The following is a 22,898-nucleotide window of genomic DNA, read 5'->3' on the forward strand; positions in this document are numbered from 1 at the left end:
TTTGCCTCAGTTTCAAAATCCAGCCATTGTCAGATTTTAGGACAAATGTATAAAACCTCTCAGAAACCTAAGACCTAAGGTGTGCTACTTATTCTCTGTTGCTTCTTTAGAACTGCCTTTGCATCACAGCAATATAATTTAAGAGGACTGGAAACAACAGCAACAAAGTAATTTAATTTTCCAAAAGTCACTTTGGTTTCAAAGTCATCTTTGACGCAAACCTCAAGCAAAAATAATTTGATTTGCTAGCAGGAATGGCTTTTAAAAGAGGCATAGTGTCTTTGGCAGTGCAGCAGCTTGTTCTCTGATGTTTGCCTCACACCTTTTGCCATCTGAAGATAGTCATGGTGCTCTGGGTCTTTTCATCTTCTGAATTAAAATCTTCAGAGAGGAGGGAACGTGGGGGATTTGACATCAGCACAGTGGCAATTTGCAAGAAATGCAGTGAGACATAGTGGGTTACTTAACACATTCCCATTTAGAAATAAAAAACAATGGGCTTTATCCTAGAGAGGGTTGGAAAGAAAGGGCATTTTTGCTAGTTTTTCTCTCTCCCATGTTTGCAAGCACTGACTAAGGAGCTTATTGCACTAGAAAAGAAAGTGGAAGTTCAGCAAGATAGTAGCACCTTTCTGTGTGGCTTACAGCATGACATCGTAGTGCTTCAATTCTCTTCTTGTGGGGGATGGTTGTAAAAGTGCATCTTTTTTTCTCAACAAAAGATGTGCTTTTATGACCGTCTCCAATGGGAAGAGCACTACAGTGTCAAGTGGTAAGACATGTAGAAAGATGCTACTATCCAGCTAGTGCAATAAGCTGCTTGCAAATAATGAGTATGGTACCTTGAAACTTCCTGAGCAAAAGCATCTGAGCCATGCAAATGAGGAAGTAGACCAAGCCTACAAAAGTGTTATGCTACATGTTTCACTGAGTTAGTCTCAAAGGTGCTACAAAATCCCTTTGTGTACTGATATTCCAGACTAACATGGCTATGTCTCTGAATTCTGTTACAAATAATGAGCTATTTCTTTTTGAAGTAAGGGAGGCATCACTAAATTACATTCAGTCATAACACAATGAGGGATAACTTCATACTTTTGTAGGGCTATTGTAACTGGTTTTAGTTACTGTTATGGTATGTGTTGACTCATTTGTTAAGTGTGTTCTTCATCATAGCCCCACTGCTAGTAGCAGTCAAAGGTATTTTTTAAAAAGTGACTTAATCAGTTACTGAAGTGACTAAATCAACAACTAAATCAACATTTGAATGATGCAAAAGGAAATGTTTATTTATTTATTTATATTAAATGGCAGGTTTAGCTATAGCAAGCTCTTTTGTAAGACATTGTAACTGAAACTGTACATAATTACTTCTTATAAAATAACTTTCTAAGACCCTCCATTGTCTTATAATCATAACTAGGGGGGACCACCCTGTAAATTTAGAAGATGACTGTTTTGATGGGGAAAAAACATTCTAAACTGCTCTGATTCTTCTTTTTCCTTTTAAGGGATCACAGTGAATGGTTGATTGATGTTCTTTTACCACAAGGTAAGACTGAATTTAAAGTTGGATAGTGAACTGTATTAACAATTTGGTGATATGGGATTTTATAGAATCATAGAATTGTGGGATTATAAGGATGCTCAAAGGACATTCAACCAACCTGCTGTATCAGAGATCAGTGGTAAGGTACATGACTTGTATGTAGAAGATCCCAGGTTCAATCCCCAGCACTGATGGATAAAAGGTAAAAGCTGATACCATGGACAGCTACTTGCCACTGGCAGTAAACCATATCAGAACTAATGACCAAAAGTCGTGATATACATCCACTTCTATTGTGCTTCATTAGAATGCTGTGTGAGAATTGATAGGGGCTCTTCACATCTCACAATAATAATGCTATATTACACTTTAATTGCCATGGCAACATCTTGTGGAATCCTGGGATTTGCACTTTAGGGAGGGATCAGACTCTCTCAGCTTCAAGCCCCCTCTGAAGAAACTTGCCAAGAAAACCCTGTGATTAGATTCACCTTAGGGTTACCATAGGTTGGAAACAATTTGTACACAACACACGCATATGAAATTATCAGACAGATTTATCTGGTGCTTTACCAAGTTACAAACCCCAGCCATTCCATAGGATGTTGTCATGGCAGTTAATATGGAATCATAGAGCTATACTTGTGTAGTATGAAAGGGCCTCTGGTATGCCATGAGAAATTAATTGCGTATAACTGTTAACATCTCCAGGTGAGCCAGGAGCAGAGTTGGGAAAGATGGGTTTTTTGGACTCCAAAACCCAGAATCCCCAGACCAGCATGGCCAATTGGAATTTAGGGAGTCATACTCTACAGAACTGTTTCACACTCTGATCTGGGGTATTCACCAATGAAGCCTTGCAAGGAATTCTCTCTGTACACAGAGTAAAGTAAATTTTGGAGCATGGCACAGGACTGTGGCCACTAGTACCACCGCTAATATTCCTGGTTGTACCTACTGTACTATCACCTACTCCTGTGCTTTAACCTGGGAGTGATAGTCATGCATCCCAAGGGCAAGTTGCAGCCCTCCAAGGCCCTTTCTGTAGGCAATTGCCAAAGATTGGGGAGTTGTATCAGACAGCCATGGGACCTTGGGGACCACCTTCTAGCTGTGCCTTTTGCCCTTGATTTTTTAAAAACATTTTTTAAAAACTATTTTTTCTAAAACATGCCTGAAAATGTTTGTGAGAGCACTTTTTCCAAAAAAGGGGGCATTTAAAAAAAAATTCAGCTACCCCAATTTTTTTGGAGGTGGGGAGAGATCTGAGGGCCTCAAAATAGCCTCAGGGGCCACACTTTCCCACCCTGATTTACAAGAACTGGAATTCTGTTATTAGGACACGTGTAACAAGCTGTTGAACAATGGCTGTGTACATTCAGACACTATCCATTCCTGTGAGCCATATTTTCTTCAGAAAAAAATTTAAGACCTGTCCAATATAAAGCCCATGTTAGGGTAGTGATCATAACTGTTTTGATCTTCCGTTTACCTTCCCCTTACAGCTGAAATTTCTGCTATATGTCAAAAAAAGGTAAGACATCTCTGTATATGTCATGGGGATCATCCAGCTTTTGGTTTGCTTTTGTCTTCTCTCCATCGCGCACTGTGCAAATTTTCCATTTTCATCTCTGTCATTACCTTTCCTAAGAAAACCAGGTACTGGAAAACATGGAATAGTACTGAAACATGTTGACTTTAACGTTCTGGTTAGTCAATATTGTGATTTCAAGTGCTGTTTTGTTTACGTTGTCCAGTTTAGCAGGACTGCAATCCATGAAGGTTTCCGGCTACTCGAAGCTTATTGAAAGGAATGGAGGTTGCAAGGATAGTTTAAGACCCAGGAAAAGAATTCATGCTCATAAATTAAACATGCTCCTGAAGTGATTTTCTTTGTTCATTATTCCCATTCGCTGTTTTCCTTTGAACAAGAACAGTTTGGTCACATGTTCTCATTCTAGAATTGCTTCTGTCAGTCTTTGCACCATAGAGTTGTTATCACTATTCTGTATGGACATAGCTCTTCACTTATATCATGAATGAATAATTGCAAATGTTTCATTCCTGCTGGGGAAAAGTATGAGCTTTTCTGTGTATTTTCCAGTGACATTTAATACTTTGGAAATTTTGGTTAAAAAGTACAAAAACTTGTTTCATTGTTTTCTATGTGGAATACTCTGTGCATCAAAAGCCTTAATTTGCACATTTTTGGGGTAAAAAGTCCAAATTACTGTGGTTTTTTTTTGAGGACCAGAAAATGTATTCCTTGATGTTGTTTCTCTGTTCTTCTTCTTCTTTTGTAAAAAGGCTGCAGTTGAGCTATTTCTTTATCACAAATAAATAAATGTTGATAAATTTGTGTAAGCTTTTGAGTTGTTTAGGAAACTTCCCATAGACTGGATGATACAAGGCAGTAGGGGATGGAGGAAGAAACAGAAAAGTCCAAAAATGTGGCCAGTTGTTGTGGTCATCACATTTCCTTTCCTAATTCCTGGTTTGTTTGGTTGTTGTTGTTGTTTTTTGGTATTGCCTAGCTTGACTAAGAGCAGCAGAGAATTCAAAAGCTTGCACATGTCTACTGGTTGCATTAAAGTGATTGCCCAACTGTAGAATTGGGGATTTCCCCACGGCATGTACCTGTACAATCATCTTTTTGCCCCTTCTTCTTGTTTTAGGATAATTGAGGCATAGTTTACATAAGGTTATAAAGTCAGTGGTAAAGTGCCAATATGGTGTAGCAATTTGACTGTTGGTCTTGGATCAGCGTTCCAATCCCTGCTTGGCCAAGGAAAGCCACTGGGTGACCTTGGGTAAGAAGCAATCTCTCAGCTTTAGAGGAAGCTAATGGCAAATTTAATAAATCTTGCCAACCCCAACCCATCCCGGATAGGGTTGTTCCAAGTCAGAGTCAGTTTGAAAGCACAACAACAACAACAACAACAACAACAGGATAAGTGGTAAAGGAACAGTAACCAAGCTGGAAAGTGATGAACAGAGTAGAAAGCCAAAGCATGTCACAATGAAAACATATCTCTTTCAGAGTTCTGGAGTAGGGTTGCCACCTGAAAAGTGGCAAGGGGTCATCTGCCTTTAATGATTGTGTAGAAAAGGGAATTTCAGCAGCTGTGGTTTGTCAGCAGGGTACAAGCAACACCTGCTGGGATGGGAATCAGCTAGAGAAGAGGGTTTTAGGACTGCAGGTTCACTGGATCATCTTTATTTGACATATGTCTAGGACTCAGAGATAATGGTGGGCACTAAGGAGGTTGAAGTCATTGTCTCCTGTATCCTGTGAGTGATATATTGAGATAACATGCCTATAGAAATACAGTAGAGTTAGCATAGATCAGAAATTCAGATATTAAACTCTAAAACCAAAGACCTAGCCAAAGGCAACCAAATGATAGTCATATTTTACTGGTGGGGCTCGTTGTGGCTGAAAGAAAAATAATTAGCATAGTTGCTCAGCTATGTTAAAAGTTACTTGCTATTTTAAAACAATTAAGAGTGTAATGATATTGCTAATCTTAGGCAAATCAGCCAGAGATCTACCAATAGATTCTGATATTTTGCACACTCTGTTTTTTTCATCTGAAGAACAGGAAAAGAACATGGCAAAGAACACAGATATGAAATTGCAGTTTTAACTCTTTCAAAACTGGATACTAGCACTGTTTTCAGACACCTTTTAGGAGTTTCTGAAGAGTGTCTTAATTTGTTTTTAAAATATTTTTTATTCTTTGTATTGTTTTAATTGGTTTTTTATTTGTTCATTGCCTTGAGAGCCCTTGAAGTTTAGGGGGAGGGTGATACAGGGATGGGGGAATGTGTTACTTTCCAGATGCTGTTGGACTCTTACTCCCATCAGCCTCAGGCAACACCAGCCACAGGTTAAGGACAATGTAAGTTGTAATTGAAGAACATTGTGAGGACACAGCTTTCCTGGCCCTGCTGTAGGCTGCCGCCTGTCTCTTCCAACCCATTCCAAGTGAATGGCTTCATAATTATTTCTTGGAACAGCTTCTTGAGTCTTGCTTTCAGGCCCTCCTAGTGGTTTAATTGCATTTATTTTTGCTCTTTTGCAGAACTGTAGCTCGCATGTTAGAAGAGCTGTCGTCACATGTTTTTCGGCCGGCTGCTGTGGTCGCCATGGGAACAGGCCAGTGCGCTACTGCAAACGATGCCATTCAAATCATCACAGCAGTGAAGTTGGAGCAACTGCTGAGACTCATCTCTACCAGACATCACCACCCCCAATCAATACACGTGAATGTGGAGCTGAGGAGCTAGTTTGTACTGTAGAAGCTGTCATCAGGTAACCTACCCTAGGAATTCCCACCCATATGCCCACACTTATACCAACTTTTGTCCTATTAATGCAAGGTGGGGAAAACATGGACCTCCAGATGTTGTCAGACCTCAGTTCTCATCTGCCATAGCAAAGTCAATTGTAAGGCACAATGAAAGTTGCACTCCTCCAAAATCTAGAAGACCATGTGTTCCTAATCCCTGCATTAGTGCATGGAAGTTACTTTAAAATTACAGTCGCCCCTCTAAGTCCATTGACTTGAAAATCTGTGGAGGGGTGACCGCCATTAATGTCAATGGGGCGTGTGCCTGTGGCACATGCCCCTTGTGCACGCACCCCATTCATGCCTATGGAGCTTGAATATGCGTGAGTGAGGGAGGGTCTACAACGGATCCCCATGAGTTCCAAGGGCCAACTGTATTTATTTTTTATTTATTCAAATATTTATATCCTGCTCTATGTGAAATATAGATTAAGATTATTATTATTTTATTTATTCCAATATTTATATCTTGCCCTATGTTTAAGGTTCTCCTTAAACCTCAGGCTAGCATTCACTAAAATCAACTGAAACAAACTAATGAAACACCTGTACAAAAAGGATAAAATCATTAGACTCCCAAAGGGTTCAATAAAATGCCATTCTTTCACCTGATACCAAGTGAAAGCCAATGTCTGTGCCAAGTGGGTGTCCTTTAACTACATACAGCTGAATATAGTCTCAAAGATTTTTTTGGAGTGCAATGTGTTATGCTCAAAGCTTGAAAATCTGTGATGCTGTTAGATGTTTTGAGACATTCAGGGGTGGGAATTATGTGTGTACCCATGTCCCTATCCCACATTTATTCCTGCATGCATTCATGTAAATACCTGAATGGGGCTAAAGTTTTCACAAAATAATTCATGGGCAATAAGAATCAGAGGTAGCGGACATGAAAACTGGGGGAAGGAGCATCAACAATTTAAGATATGCAGATGACACCATATAACTTGTTGAAAACAGATTAGGAAGGGCAGCCATGAAGGAACTAGATAGCATCTCCATGTGCAAAGCTATATAATTAAATATCAAAGTTGGAATAACCCATGCATACTAGTTCTTATTTCTAACTGTGAGTGTGAAAGCAGAATGATGAAGAAACCCGACAGGAAGAAAATAATCTCATTTGAAATGTGGTGCTGCAGAAGAGTTCTGTGGGTACCATGGACTGCTAAAACCCTGGTGGCACAGTGGTTAAATGCCTGTACTGCAGCCACTCAGTCACAAACCATAAGGTTGCAAGTTCAGTACCAATCAAGGACTCAGGCTCGACTCAGACTTTCATCCTTCAAAGATTGCTAAAATGAGTACTCAGCTTGTTGCGGGTAATTAGCTTACAGTTGTAAACTGCTTAGAAACTGCTTAGGCGATATGAAGCAGTATATAAATGAAGCTGCTATTGCTATTGCTAAAAAGACAAATGGGTTTTATAGCCAATCAAGTTTGAATTCCCACTAGACATGAGGATGACTAAATTGAGATTGGTGTACTTTGGAATGGCCTGTTACAAACAGCCAAAATAAAGCTGCTCCGAGTCACAGTGGAGGTATGGTGTTTCAATGATGCATGCGTCCTGAGAGTCCAGAAGTCACACCAAAGCCACGCTCCAGCCCTAAGGACTGGAGCGTGGCTTTGGTGCGGCTTCTGGACTCTTAGGACGCATGCATCATTGAAACACCATACCTCCACTGTGACTCGAAGCAGTTTTATTTTGGCTGTCTGTAACAGGCCATTGTAACATGACATGACTCACTGGACAAGATGATAATGCTTGGTAAAATGGAAAGGAGTAAGAAAAGAGGAGAACCACACATTGAATCAAGGAGGTCACAGCCCTCACTTTGGAAGATCTAACAGGCAGAGAAGATGATGACCAGTGCTCTCAGAGGTCTCTCATTCAAACAGCCATCATGTCAACTGCTCTCAAGTTGATCTCGACTGAGGATGACCCTGTGGATGAGATATCTCCAACACTCCCTGACCTCCACTACTCTGCTTAGTACCTGTAAATTCATACCCATGGCCTCTTTAATGGAGTCTATCCATATAGCATGAAGCATTTCTATCTTTCTATTCCCCTCCACCTTTCCTAGCATTATTGTTTTTTCCAATGAGTCATGCCTTCTCATGATAGGCTCATAGTACAGCAGCCTCAGCTTAATCATCTTAGCGTCCAGGGAGATTTCTGGCTTGATCTGTTCTAGGAGCACATTTGTTTGTCTTTTTGGCTGTCAACGGAATCCTCAGCACTTCTTCAGCACCACATCTTGAATGAATTGACAAGAATGAATTTCTTTATAGATATGTTTTTGTTTTGTTTTTAGCCTGCTGAAAGAGGCTGAATTCCATGCTGAGCAAAGAGAGTATGAGCTCAATCGCAGGAGGCAGCTGGGCCTATCCTCTTCACACCACTCTTTGGACAATACAGACTTTGATAACAAAGATGACGACAAGCATGACCAGCGCCTTCTGAGCCAGTTTGGAATTTGGTTTTTGGTATGTGTTTTGATCTTATGTGTTTTTAAAACTTCATTGGATTCCAAAGAAATGGCTAACATATCAAAAAGCTTTTTAGATTCTAGAGCAGCAGCACCAAAACATACAATAGCTGGAATTCTGTGAGGAACTATGTTAGTGTAAAAATGTTATGCAAGTGGGTGCACTTTCTCAGATGTTGTGTAAATGTTGTCCCTAGTGTAGCCAATAATTTCACAAACACACTCAGACCCTTGTTTCACAGATCTGAGAGAGTGGGGAACTAATCAGCAATTGCACAACAGGTAAACACATGGATGTGGCACCCATTGTGTTGCCAATTGTTTGGGCACACATAAATTGTATGAAGAAGTTCCAATGAATGTATAGAGATTGGAGGTTTATGGAATTTAGCTGGTATTACACTGGAGAAACAGAATAAGGATTCAGAGCTGGCCAAGGACATTTTGCTGACTGAGATAAGGAATACAGTCGGCCTCCCCCATACATGGGCTTCCCATACATGGACTTGAGGCCATGCGAACGATAAACCCCATTTAGATGAATGGTGTGCCACTCCTGGGAGCACACCCCATTCATCTAAATGGGGCTTGAGCATGCGTGGAATTTGCTTTACGTGGGGGATGGTGGTGGTCCAGAATGGATCCCCCGTGTAAAGCAAGGGTCCACTTTACTCTCATTTCTGTCTTTCTTTTACATTGATAATGGGGTTGGCTTCCCCATCACACCTGAAAGAAGCAATCAGAGTTAACAGGTGCAGGTTAGTTCATATTGACAAACAGCTCTCCTCTCCAACATTTTGCCATCAATTCTAGCATCCTGCCTAACTTTGCCTAGTAGGGAAGCTGGCCATGTGGTGCTTGAATTTTGTACAAAATCTCTGAATATGAATCTTACAGTTAATTTTTTAAAGTCAGTAGTCTTTATGTTTAAAAGAGAAACATGAGCATAGTAAAACATTCCACTGTTTCTTTGTTTAATTTTAAATGTTTCCATTGTTTTTTTTTACCATGAGTGACAAGAAGTCTTCTCTTATTGTCTTTTCCAAACATAGCCCTGGTACCTGTGCCACCATGCCTTTCTTTTTCCTCTTGTTATAATACAGTAGCTATAAAGCAAAAAGAATTTGTCTGAAACTAATGTCTTTTCCAGGTAAGCCTCTGCACCCCTAGTGAAAACACCCCTACAGAGAGCTTGGCACGGCTTGTCAGCATGGTTTTCCAGTGGTTCCATTCCACAGCATATATGATGGATGATGAAGTGGGAAGTCTAGTAGAGAAACTCAAACCTCAGTTTGTCACCAAGTGGCTGAAGACAGTGTGCGATGTTCGGTTTGATGTCATGGTGATGTGCCTTCTTCCTAAGCCAATGGAATTTGCAAGGGTAAGAAGTACATTTCCTTGATGTGCATGAGTTGAGTGTTGAGGGTATTGGACAGAGTATGGCCTATGAATATCAAGTAGCCCTCAACCATTACCCCCCCCCCCAACATTTTTTTAAAAATGGAGTGATTTGGGGTGTTTTTTGCCCTCAAACCAGCCCAATTCTTCCAAAACTGCCCCCTAAAATCAGTACTCCCCCCCCAAAGACAACCCCCCAAAAGACAAACATAAGTCCAAAACGGTGGCCAGAAGTGATATTACACCAAAAAACATCAGTGTGGCCTGCCAGGTAGGTGAAAGGAGAAAAAATGTCTCTGGCCCCTGTTCAGTTATGTATAGGGGTGAAAGAGACAGGCAGGAAAAAGTGGCTTGAAGCTGCCTTTTCCGAAAATGACCTGAGTCCCCACCAACCACATTGCTGGCTCCCAAGGCAGCTGGAGTGCACATGTCATGACTGCATTGCATGGCTTCAAGCCGCGTTGTTGAGTACTTTTTAAAAGTGTTTCCCCCACTATCCCTGCGCACTGTCACAGGAGCAAACCGCTGGCGATTGCCATCCCATTGAATGGCCATCCCTATAAACCTACACACAGTCACACATGTAGTACAGGGCATCAGAGCAGAGGAGTGCCCATGCCAATGCCGACAAGGTACAATCATGCCCCCCTCTTCACCTCCCCTTCAGTCTATGCCCCCTCTTTGACTCTTTGCTTTGTGTATGTTTTACTCCATGAGAGGTGTCATGGTTTCTATTTTGGGCATTGCCACCCCACCGCTCCATCCCTTCTAAACGTGCTCCTGTGACAGGGCATTTATATGCACAATTAGGGTCAGTGTTTGAATAGAACAGCCCTTTAGAGCACTCTGGCATCGCAACATTTAGACGTACGTGCAAAAGGTGCACACTTTCAAGGAAGAAGTGGAAAAAGTGCAGCTCCTATTCAATCTGACTTTTCTCCCCATAATGCAGCTTGGGAACAGTTTCTGGCTGGCTTCGATGCGTGCATCATCTAAACAGCTCACCTCGAAGCTGGTCAAAAACCTGCCTATTTTAGCCATCTATTTTGCCCCATAGGTAGGTAGGTAGCTAGGTAGCTAGGTAGATAGATAGATAGGTGTTGTATATGCATACACACATGCATACACACATATAGTGGCACTTAAATATCGGGCCACAGTTCTGTACCACCACACCTTCAAAAGGCTATTGTAGACTTGAATAAAGTATAGTGGTATAGAAAAGAGGAAAGGGTACAGTGTTTGGGACTATTAGGCTTATTAAAAATGGTGAGCTAGGGGAGATATGTCAGATAAAATTAAGCATGATATAGAAAATAGTAGGACTTTGATCACCTGTTAAAGTTGAACAGTGAAAGTTTGGGCATAGCTCAAAGAAGGTACTTCTCCCCTCTGGAATTTGTTGGCATAAGATGGTGTTGACACTTGACAAGTAGGAAGGTTTTAAAAGGGAACTGAATAATTTAATGGAAGTTAGATGACTAACCAGTGTGTCCATATTCCCTTTAGTATCCAAGGAACTATGCCTTTCTCTATTAAATGCGAGAGAATATAAGGGGTTTCTGTTGCATGCCTATCCAGCTGATGGGCTTCCCAGAGGCTACATGCTGTTCACTGTGTTGGGGACAGTATGCTTGACTAGATAAGCCCTTTGTCTAATCCAAAATGGCCACCTTTATTCACTTGCATTGTTATGTGTTGAATTGCATTCTTTAAGAAGCTAATGTCCTTATCATTATATGAGAGAATAAAATGTACTGTTGTTAACTATCTACCCATATGGTATAACTGCACAGAGCTGTGTATACTTAGGTCTGTGTAGAAAGAATGGATCATTTATGAAGGTTTTTCCTGGAAATACCCTCAGGTGGGTGGATACTGGGACAAGTCCTGTAGCACCGTGATGCAGTTAAAGGAAGGTCTGAATCGGATCCTCTGCTTGATTCCATACAATGTGATAAACCAACCTGTGTGGGATTGTATTATGCCAGAGTGGCTGGAAGCCATCAGGACTGAAGTCCCAGACAACCAACTGAAAGAATTCAGAGAAGTATTAAGGTAGGTTGGGGTTTGTGGGAACTTTTCAACTTTTGTTGGCACCTTCTCTGTATGCGTGTCAGTCATACCATGGAGAGAAAATCCATCTGGCTATCTGAACTACACAGCTTGTGTGAACAGAATGGCATAGGAAGAGCAGCCACTGTGTATTTTGGAGGAAGTTTCAAGTGTTGGATGAAAATTCATTTTGTTTTCTCAGTAGGCATCAACACTAGTTTGGCTGTAGTATTTGAATCACATAGGTTTGAAAAAAATGAAGTATAACTGAACAAGCTCTTGAGTTGCCTTCAGATGCCTTGTGGGCTGGTATGCATTTGGTAGAACAGACCTTTTCTCTGTTGTTCCAGAGGGCAAGTCTAGAACCAGTGGGTGAAAACCAGAGAGGACATTTTGGCTAAAATGTAGATAAACAAATTTCCTAATAGCAAGGGCTGTGTATAAGTTTGTAGGAAGAACATACTGCCTGTAAGAAGTGGTGGGTTTTCCTTCATTGGAGTTATTTTAGCAAAATTTGGGATGGTCTAGTTGCAAGATTCCTGCACAAGATATTCAATGGATATGTCACTTATTCATGCTAAATGTTTCAGTGTGATATTTTCCCTGGTGACAAATATTCACTGCAACATTTTCTCTGATGCACAACGATCTGTCATTTGGGACATTGGCGAACCTGCTGATTCACATTTTTGATTTGAACACTGCAGCAAAATGTTTGATATTGAGCTATGCCCACTCCCTTTTTCCATGGAGGAGATGTTTGGTTTCATCAGCTGTCGGTTTACAGGATATCCATCTTCTGTACAGGAACAAGCCTTGCTCTGGCTCCATGTGAGTAGACACCTACCTGTCACCAGGCAGGAAGATAAATATTCACTCACTTCATTACCACTATTGTATTTTAGCTGCAGTTTTTGTTTTATTTTTCATGTCTACTGTGAGCCACATATCAGGAGAAAGGTGGTGGATATAAATTATATCAGTCAGTCAATCCATGAAGTTACTTTGAGATGTGAGGCAAGGAAATCCCACTGTACATTTTACAAGGTGGTCGTAGAGAAATGTTTAACTCTCCAGGGCATATCCATACTACACAACTGTATCACTTCGATAGCACTTTAATTATCATAGGTCCAGTTTATGCAATCCTGGGATCTGAGATTTGGTGAACTATTTAGGAGGCACAACTCTGAGAAGAATTGAGGATTCAATCAGTTTACATCTTTAGTGTATGCAGGCTCTCAGAATATCTTGGGAAGTGTAATTTGGGGAGTGGATCACTGCTGTCTGCCAAAGAATTCCAAATCTTTGTCCAAACTATAAATCCCAAGACTCCATTGGATGGAGCCATGACAATTAAAATGGTATTAAATTGATATAATTTTGCAGTGTGGCAGTGCCCTCAGTCTTATCAGGGCTGTCCCAAGATTACTGTGCTGTCTGAAGCAAAGGACAAGATGCACCACCTGCCCACCACTCCACATATAAAAACTGATTGAATTGTCAGATAAATCTTACCTCAACACTGATAATGAAACAATATTTTCCATCATACCTTAGGGTAGCAGAGTAATTTACAGAGTGTAGGATGGACCAGGTGAACACATGGGCCTCAGATAAACAGGTGGGGGAACTTTGGCCACTGTCCTTACACACACACACACACACACACACACACACACACACACACACACACCACATACCACACACACGTTGTCTCCCATTTCCTAATAGTAGGGCTGCCCTTGAATCCTGTTCTCTAGTGTATGTTTTATGAGGATAATATAAAACTCAGTTTGATATTATTGTTCATCCCCCCCCCCATATATTATTTGGCGGGGGGGGGATGACACACACACACACACACACACAGAGAGAGAGAGAGAGAGAGAGAGAGAGAGAGAGTATATTAACATTCACTGTATTTTTGATGTGGTGTCTTTCTCTCCTTGCCTTTCTTTTCCAGGTGTTATCCGAATTAGACATTGTAGTTCCTCTTCAGTTGCTAATCAGTATGTTTTCTGATGGGGTTAATTCTGTGAAAGAGCTGGCAAATCAGAGGAAATCAAGAGTCAGTGAGCTGACTGGGAATCTTGCAGCACGAAGGGTAATTCATGATCAGTTTTTAAAAAAATCCTTAGCAGTATAGTGTGTGTCTTTTGGTCAAGCCAAGACTTTCATCAATGGTGAAATATGTTTTAATGAAACTGCACTGAAATTAGTGAGGCTGAGACTGGAATCCTGTTGGCTAGCCTCTATTAGGGTAGACCCATTCAATCAATTGTTAAATGGCGAGTCAACACATAGATAAATCCAATTGATTCAATAGGTTTACTGTAGTTGGAATAACAATAGCATTTAGGCTTCAGTACACAGTAAAGCATGTAATATTGGACATCCTTACTGGGAACAAACTCTTGAGAATAAGGGTTTATATATATATAAAATAATACCTACCACCAAGGCCCTGATTCAGATTTATTCCTTGAAATTGCTGTTTACCAGATGTTCCTCACATTTGTTTCTGCCAGAGTTTGGAAACATTGTTTTTTTAACTACAACTCCCAGGATTCTCCAGTAGCACAGGCACTGGCTATGATGTTGGAGGATTCTGAAAACTATAGTCCAAACAACTAACTTTCCAAAGCTCTAAGTTTGACCTGAAGTCACATAATTTTAACATTATTCTGCACCCTGCCTTTGAATTGTTCAGTTTTTTCCCCAGTATTTTATCAGATCTAATTGTAACTTTCTAAACCAGTTAGCAGATATTGGCCTGGTATATATCTGTGAAAAAGGCTGGACTGGACACGGCCTGTTTCCCTCCAGAGGGATGCTGCAGCAGCCAAACTGTGTGGTATCCCTCCAGAGCAAAAGGAACCCAGAAAAACTGGGTTGTGTTTGGCACGTGGGGATGACATCATCACTGCTCCATTAGCGCACTGTGATGCATCCAGGACACAAGCACAGTGCCCCACAATGCGGATGCAGCACCGCACTTGCATCATGCACTTGCCAAGTATGGACGGTACCACATACGTGTTAGTGTTTCGGAGCATGAGAATGCTGCGTGTTCCGGAACCCTAATATCGGCGGCAGCATGGTGCTTTTGGCCCATCTGTTTCGGGCCATAATTGAGCAAGTTCTTCAGGAAACATCTTTGAAATAGGGTTGACAACTTTTCTTCACTGATCTGTGGCTTTCTGCCTGAGCTGTTGAATAGTGTTAGGTAACAACAACAATAAACAATACTTATCCCCTTGCTGTGAAAAGCCTTGTCAGCTGAACTTTCCCCAGGGGTTCTCCACAAAGATTTCTGGAAGTTATCATCCACACAAATAAATTTCTCTGGCTATGAGTTGGACACACAATCACATTATTTTATCTGTCCTTGGACTATTGTTTTTTGAATATTTTATCTGATATGGTTGGAATTCTCTAAACCCGTTAGTTGATTTGATTATGCATGTACATTGGGAAACATTTCTGAAATAGCTTTTAAAACTGGACCCCATCCTCTTGTGCCATAACAGTAGCCTGATCAATGTTAAGGTAATGTTTTTCACAGCATGGTGGGGAAGTGTTGTTATGTAACATGCAGTGAAAAGCAGTGCCTGCTGAACTCTCTCTAGGTGACATATCTAGGTGTAGATGAGTTGGCCATGTGGCAAAGTACAATAACATCCAAAATCCACAAAAAAGTGATACCTTTATAGGCCAACCAAAATGCACTGTAGGTCCATCCTATGAAATCCTGGCATTTGTAATTTTACACGGTCTTTAGCCCTCTCTGTCAAAGAGTGCTGGTGCAAGTCCCAGGATTACAAGTCCCAGGATTCTGTAGGATGGGGTCATAGCAGCCAAAGTAGTTTCAAACTACATTATTTCTTTCTGACCCCATCCTCAGGGGGGTGCCCTACACCCATCTGTTCTCTCCACCTACAGGTTAGTTTTCAAAGCAAAACTGGTCTTGCGATTTCATTTTCATACTCAAAGGCTAGTTGCCAATGCCTTTGTTCACAAATGACCATAATTAAAATTGGACTTTCCTGTACACAAAGGGTTTTGTGTACATTTCTGTACACAAAGGGTTTTGAATTTGAATTGACATTCTCACTTACCAATGGTACAAATATTTGTGTTCCTGGTTTCCACTCCACCAAATGCATCTGAGGAAGTAGACTTAAGTCTACGAAAGCTCATGCTGTCAACTTCTTTCTTTCAGTTAGTCTCAAAGGTACTACAAGATCTCTCTACATACATTATTTCTACCTTGTAAATGCATCTTAGGAGCCATTTATTTGTCTTTCTGGTGATCCATAATATCTGTAGTGTTCTCTGTCAATATGTTTATGTTACATTAGCCAGCAGGAAAAAAAATGCAACACAGCTTAGGTCTCTGTATCTTTATTTAATTGTGCCTCTCTAGGTGAGCATCGCTTCTGATCCAGGACGGAGAGTGCAACATAATACACTGAGCCCGTTCCCGAGTCCATTTCAGAGTCCATTTCGCAGCCCCATGCGCAGTCCCTTCCATAGCCCTTTCAAGAATTTTGGACACCTAGGAGGTGGAGGGGGAGGAGGAGGACGGATGATTGACTTTGACTGTGATGATGATGAAATGAACTTGAATTGTTTCATCCTGATGTTTGACCTCATCTTGAAGCAGGTGACAATGCTAGAGAAGAATTCTGGGACAGAAAGATTGCTCAAAATGACCGGAGCATATCCTTCACTGTCACATTTTTTCTTTGTGAAACATGTTAACTGTTGGAAAACTTCAAGTGGGATAAGGGAGGACTTCACAGGAACATAAAAATATAACATGCCTTGCACCGAGTCAGAATTTGGTTCTTCTTGTCCAGTATTAACAACTCTGACTGGCAGCTACTCTTTGGGAGCTTTTTTACAAAGAGATTAAAATCAGAAATGAATACATACATTTGGTTCTTGGGAAGCTGAGGGATGTTTTTGCACTGTTGCCTCTATTTTGCTATAATTCTGCAGCTTTCTCCTCCAAAATCCAACTTTTCATAGCTTTAGAATATTATTCCTGTTATTTTAAGAAAGGGTTTGGACCTTTTCTTTCTTTTCTTTTTCTTTTTTGCATGAAAACTCATTCTCCAGCTGTTCCCCAGAGACTGGAGGGAGAAGTGTGTGATCTGTCTTGTAGACATGCTTCCTGAATAGGAATTTCAAAAAATGAAAAACAAATAAAACCTCTGCAGAAACAAGAGAACATAGAAAATACTGGTGGTCTTTTGGTGCAGGGAGAATGGAGAGCAGTTTTCCTCTGAGTCTCCACAATGATAGTATAGCATAATTCCAGTGAAGAAGAAAAGATAGAAAGAAAAAAGGGAGAAAAGAAATGAAACACAAAAAAGAAAAATGCAGTGAAACCAGAAGGCACCAGTGCTGTGTACATTGCTGCCACCTGCCTCTGCCTTTCCCCCAATGCAACTAAGCTGATAGAAAGTGCAGGGAACAATGGACCGGGGGTAACGGTCACATTAGCCTTGCTAATTAAAACATGATCTTGTTTTGACATTGAAGAGGGTGCTGGAGCCTTTCATAATGCACAATTATAGCTCTGTGGTTCCACTTTAATGGCCATGGCTGCATCCTATAGAATCCTGGATTTTGTAGTTTGATGAGGTGCTACAGTTCTCTGGTAAAAATTTCTAAGTACCCCTTCCTAAACTGCAAATTCCAGGACTCCATAAGTTGGAGCCATGGTAGTTAAAGTGGAATTATAATGATATAATAGTGTAGTGTGAAATAGCTCCTGGTCTGCTACAGCAATTCCTGGGAAATACCATGCATTCTCTGCAATCAGAATTTAGGATATTAGCAATCAATCAATTTAGCCCTGGGAAAGAGCTGAATTATTTGAGGTTCACCAGGTTACCAGTACAGTTCTTCCCATTGGTGGCAGCTAGTGGCAGCTAGTATGACTTGTGACAAAATGAACCAGCATATTTGCTGTTTCTGATAGCTAGTTTTCAGATTCAGGTGGTACTTGAATTTACTTTGGATCCAGGTAGAACCTGAATCCCATATCAGCAGTAATTATGCAATATTCTGACACATAATTTGTTCATTGCTACTATTCTTGTAATCTTCTTTAAATCCTCGAATTTAGAGCCTCACTTCATAGAATCATAATATTTATTCTCCTAGGGTGGGGGGGGGGGGGACTGTGTTCCTTTAATATGAACAGTCAAAAATTATCTAAGTGACATTTTCCTGGTGCAATAGTGATGATTTGCCTATTAATTATTTTTTGGTCTGCTGTGCAGCTGTTTAAGTGCATGGAGTTTCTGCCCATGTTTCTTTCTTTATTTTTTAATAAGGAGATAACATTAGAAGGTTATGACCTACCAATTTTATTGCATGCCAGTAGTTTGTGTTTCAATTGCTTTAGTAACTGTCTGCATCGTAATCTGCTTTTCAGATGGAACTGCAAGATGATGGCATTACCTTGGGCTTGGAGAACAGCATCTCCAAGGACATCATTGCTATCATCAACAATGTGTTCCAGGCCCCCTGGGGTGGCTCTCACACCTGCCAAAAAGATGAAAAGGCAACTGAATGCAACCTGTGCCAGTCTAGTATCTTGTGCTATCAGTTGGCTTGTGAGCTACTGGAGCGACTAGCCCCCAAAGAAGAAATCAGACTAGTGGTAAGCACGGTTTACGTTTGGGGTACTGTTATCATTTTTGCCATTGTTGCTGCTGCTGTGTGCCTTCAATCCTTTCTGACCTATGGTGACCCTAAGACCATAAGAAAGACCATAAGAAAACCTTGAGGGTTTTCTTGGAAAGATTTGTTCAGGAGAGGTTGTCTTCACCGTCTTCTGAGGCTGAGAGAGTATGACTTGCCAGAAGTCACATAGTGAGTTTCTAGAGCCAAGTGAGGATTTGAACCCTGTCCTCCAGAGTTGTAGTCCAATGCTCAACCCACTACACTACACTGATTCTCTTGGAGAAAGTGGATAGGGAGACTTAAAAATAACAATACTTTTTTCTCATAATACCAAAACTGGGAATGATCTAATGAAACTGAATTTTGGAAGATTCAGGACAACTAAAAGGGAGCATTTGTTCATCCAAGGTGCAGAATACCAGTGTGAATAACTTTAAAAGGGCAATGGGTAAATTCATGGAGGATAAGGCTGTCAGTGGCCACTTCTCATGAAGATCATTGACAAAGAAAATCATACACAGAACTGTTATATTTTCTGTCTTTGCATTCCCTTGGGAACTTTGCGTGCCTCTTTTCTTCAGATGCCAAAAAAATTATTTTTAAATGTTCATCTGAAGTTGAAGTGAAGGCAATGGTAGGCATTTGGCAAGTGAAGGAAAATTTTGTGTGTGTGTGTGTGTTTAGAATTGTTTTCAGAGGCAACACCCTCATTCTGTCCCTGTATCACAGGTAGCTATACCACTGGTTGGCCCAGTCACTCTCTCTCAGCCTGACCTACTTTACAGGTCTTGAGGTCTGTACATGGCCTTGAGGAAATGCAAGATATAACTAAATAGCATGGCACAAATCTATTCTTGTTCAAATGCTACTATATATTAATTGGCCTTAGATCTCTTCTTAAGGTATGTTTGACCTGAGAACATATGAATGTGGACATCAGGGAAATTAGTTTTGCTTTTTATTGCATTCTAAAGGAACCTGCAGATAACCTGGAGGACAGCCTTCTCTATTCCAGACCAGAGTTTATTATAGGAACTGAAGGGGAAGGAGAGAAAAAATCAGCACCAAATCATGGAGAAAACCCAGGAAATCATACAGAGAAAACAGAAAATACAGGTAAAAGCAAATAGATTTTATGATATTCACTGATGCTAATGTTCATCTCAAACCTCCAAAAACAGATATCCTCAGTCTTTTCCATAGTTGCCCTGTATTAACGTAAAAACAGCAACACTTATTTAGGCTGTAGAAGCATAATTCCCAGGTCTGTTTTAGAGGTATTTTTTTGTATGATTAGCTGGTTGACAAAAATACCCCCTTTCTTCACTTAATACTACACTTAGAAAATGTCTAAGAAAAGGTTAATGTAGAAATCAGACAGTGGTATCAGAGTGGTAGCTCTTGAACAATTACATACTTCCATTGAGACACACTTGGATCGTTGATAACATGCAAGAAATTGGCAACCCATTCACATGGTACAGAATTTCATGCAAGAAATTGGCAGCCCACTCCAGTGGTATAGAATTTCATGAAAAGAAGATCACCTCCCTTTGACATGTAACAAAAAGGCCATTGCATGGAAGGTAACGAAACATAATATAACTAGGTTTTACATTATCAAGATAGTTTCACTGATCATGAGAACAATACAATTGTCTAAATTTACCCAGAATAATAAAAAGGAACCATAAATGTATACTTGGCATCTGCCTTATGAAAAAATCTGTGGTTCTTTTATATCTTGCTTTCTTAGCTGCCATCAAAAACGACACAGAGAGGAAATTCTGTTACCAGCAGCTTCCAGTGACACTGAAGCTCATCTATACAATATTGCAGGTAATGCTTACCTTTTAAAATATATATATGTTTATGGATTTGATTCTGCAGTAGAATAGACTCTTGATGAATTTTGATTTTGGGCACTTGTAAAGTGTGGGGCATATTTTATTTGATCATCTTCACAATTCTTCAGTGGAGAAAAAATGTAAAAATATACAGAGCCTTAATCACCTTCAGACTCTTGCTGTTTTTGTTAAAGTTGGTAAACCAGTGCATTTCTGCTCAGAATGTATAGTAAAAGTGTGATGGGATAATGAGTTCATCTTGGAGTATAAGATTAATTTGTGGTGTTTGGCTTGTTTCTAAATTTGTCCCAGGAAATGGCACGATTTGATGAGCCAGATATTTTGTTTAACATGCTCAACTGTTTGAAGATTCTCTGTCTTCATGGGGAGTGCTTATACATTGCCAGGAAGGACCATGAACAGTTCTTAGGCCATATTCAGGATCATATGCTGATTGCCAGGTAAATTCTCTTACCCAAGATAAGGTTTTACGCTGTATAAAGTGAGTACAATCTTGTTACAGACCAGGATTTTTGGCCCCTGCACAAACAGAAGGAGACTGTCAGCAAATCTTACAGAAGGCAGTTTCTTCCCTCACTATGTAACTTGCACATATCCTCAAGATGAGCTCGGTCTCGAATTCTGATGGCATCTCCTCTCTCAATGAATGTCTTCGGGCAGTAATGGGCTGGATGAGGAAAAACAGATTGAGATTGAATCCAGACAAAACAGTAGTGGCCCCGAAACCAGGAATCGGGTTGCAACCTCCGGTCCTAGGTGGGGTCACACTCTCCGTCAAGGACTGTGTTCACAGTCTGGGGGTGCTCCTTGATTCGTCGCTCCTGATGTCAAATCAGGTAAATGTGACAGTCAAGAGCGCTTGTTATCAGCTTCGGCTGATACGCCATCTGCGCCCTTTCCTGGAAGTAAAGGATCTTGAGACTGTTGATCACGCGCTGGTAACCTCACGTCTAGATTTCTGTAATGCGCTCTACATGGGGCTACCCTCGTACTTGGTCCGGAAACTGCAACTAGTACAGAATATGGCAGCCAGAGTAATTTCCGGAACATCTACGAGAGACCATATTACTCCGGTTCTAAAATCCCTCCACTGGCTGCCTATTAGTTTCCGGGCCCAATACAAGGTGTTGGTTATCACCTTTAAAGCTCTAAATGGCTTGGGTCCAAACTATCTTCGGGACCGCCTTCTCCCCTACAATCCTCCCCACGCACTCCAGTCCTCTGGGAGACGCCTACTTCAGCCACAAAAATCTAGGCTCTTGGCTACCAGAGGGCATTTTCCATCGTCGCCCCCAGACTGTGGAATGGCCTGCCGGCTGAGATCCGTCTGCTTACATCCTTAGACAGCTTTAAAAAGGCTGTTAAGATGGATCTCTTCCGGCAGGCCTTCCAGAATAGTCAACCCGGCCTCAGGAAACTCCCATAAAGAGATACTGCTGCTCCCATTGATCGCTGTTGTATTGATTATTGTTCTGTTGTTCTGTTGTATTGTTTTGTTGTTTGACCCTTCGGTCAGTTTTAACCTGTATGGTTTTAATTCTTTGTTAGATTTAATATCTTTTTAAGTGGGGGAGGGTACCAGGGATTTGATATGTTGTATATTTTTAACTTGTTAGCCGCTCTGATTGTTCTCAGAGGGGCGGGATACAAATAAATATTATTATTATTATTATTATTGAAGGCTAGGAAGAGAGGGCTATGTGTATGTATGTGTGTGAGTGTGTAACAAACGGAAAGTTTCTTGTTGTGGGTTTGCAGGGGCTGTGCATGTCTATGGAGGAATTGCTTCCTCCAATATCTGCTGACTAATTTCTTACACCAGAGCCCATCAATGTCTCTGTGTAACTATAAACTGCCACCTTGGGTTAAAAAAATACTTTTATTCAGAGCAGTTGAAGAAGATCGAAGCTGAAATGTCTTACTATTACTTTCATGTTCATAACATCTGTTTTGTTAGATATGATACATGCACACACATACATACATACATGAATATCTATATGTGTAGAATTGCAAAGACGGAACTGAAAAGAAATACAGAAGTAACAATTTATATCCTGCCTTTCCCCAATAATTGGACTCAGTGTGGCTTTGTTGTTGTTGTGTGGCTTCAGGTAATTTCTGGCTTATGGTGACCCTGAGAGAAACCTATAATGGGTTTTTCATGGCAAGATTACAACTCATTAAAAACAGGATAGATTAAAAACTATCCAAAGACACTAGTTAAAAAAGCATAAATATAAAAGTTATTTAAAAACAATTAAACAATCTGTAGTTTTCAAACCATTAAAATTAATTAAAAACATATAAAAATCAGCGCAGCCCACCACCATTAAAAGCCCATCTCAATTTCTAAAAGCGCAGATAGTGATCATTTTATGATTAACAGTGTTCAGTCAATAAAGGCCCTTTTGCACAGCGGCCCTCTACTACTCATTCCTTTCTCCTTCCACACTGCTCTCTGTGCCTGTTTGTC

General features: G+C 40.6%; 1 protein-coding gene across 6 annotated transcripts in view; it reads left to right on the forward strand.

The window, feature by feature from the left end:
• UNC79 (unc-79 subunit of NALCN channel complex) overlaps positions 1–22,898 on the forward strand; it is a 149,654-nt gene that overhangs the window by 48,144 nt on the left and 78,612 nt on the right. For all 6 annotated transcript variants that reach the window (XM_089522436.1, XM_089522439.1, XM_089522440.1 and 3 more), the window contains exons 10-22: positions 1,512–1,552; positions 3,055–3,083; positions 5,635–5,864; positions 8,223–8,394; positions 9,547–9,777; positions 11,662–11,852; positions 12,557–12,680; positions 13,816–13,956; positions 16,279–16,518; positions 18,304–18,531; positions 19,529–19,670; positions 20,311–20,393; positions 20,714–20,862. In XM_089522436.1, coding sequence (XP_089378562.1) covers positions 1,512–1,552; positions 3,055–3,083; positions 5,635–5,864; positions 8,223–8,394; positions 9,547–9,777; positions 11,662–11,852; positions 12,557–12,680; positions 13,816–13,956; positions 16,279–16,518; positions 18,304–18,531; positions 19,529–19,670; positions 20,311–20,393; positions 20,714–20,862 — 2,001 coding nt within the window. The remainder of the gene's footprint in view (positions 1–1,511; positions 1,553–3,054; positions 3,084–5,634; positions 5,865–8,222; positions 8,395–9,546; positions 9,778–11,661; positions 11,853–12,556; positions 12,681–13,815; positions 13,957–16,278; positions 16,519–18,303; positions 18,532–19,528; positions 19,671–20,310; positions 20,394–20,713; positions 20,863–22,898) is intronic.

This window comes from Sceloporus occidentalis, unplaced genomic scaffold, assembly GCF_023333645.1.
Source record: "Sceloporus occidentalis isolate IW3139 unplaced genomic scaffold, rSceOcc1.0.p SCAF_4, whole genome shotgun sequence".
Taxonomy (NCBI): Eukaryota; Metazoa; Chordata; class Lepidosauria; order Squamata; family Phrynosomatidae; genus Sceloporus; species Sceloporus occidentalis.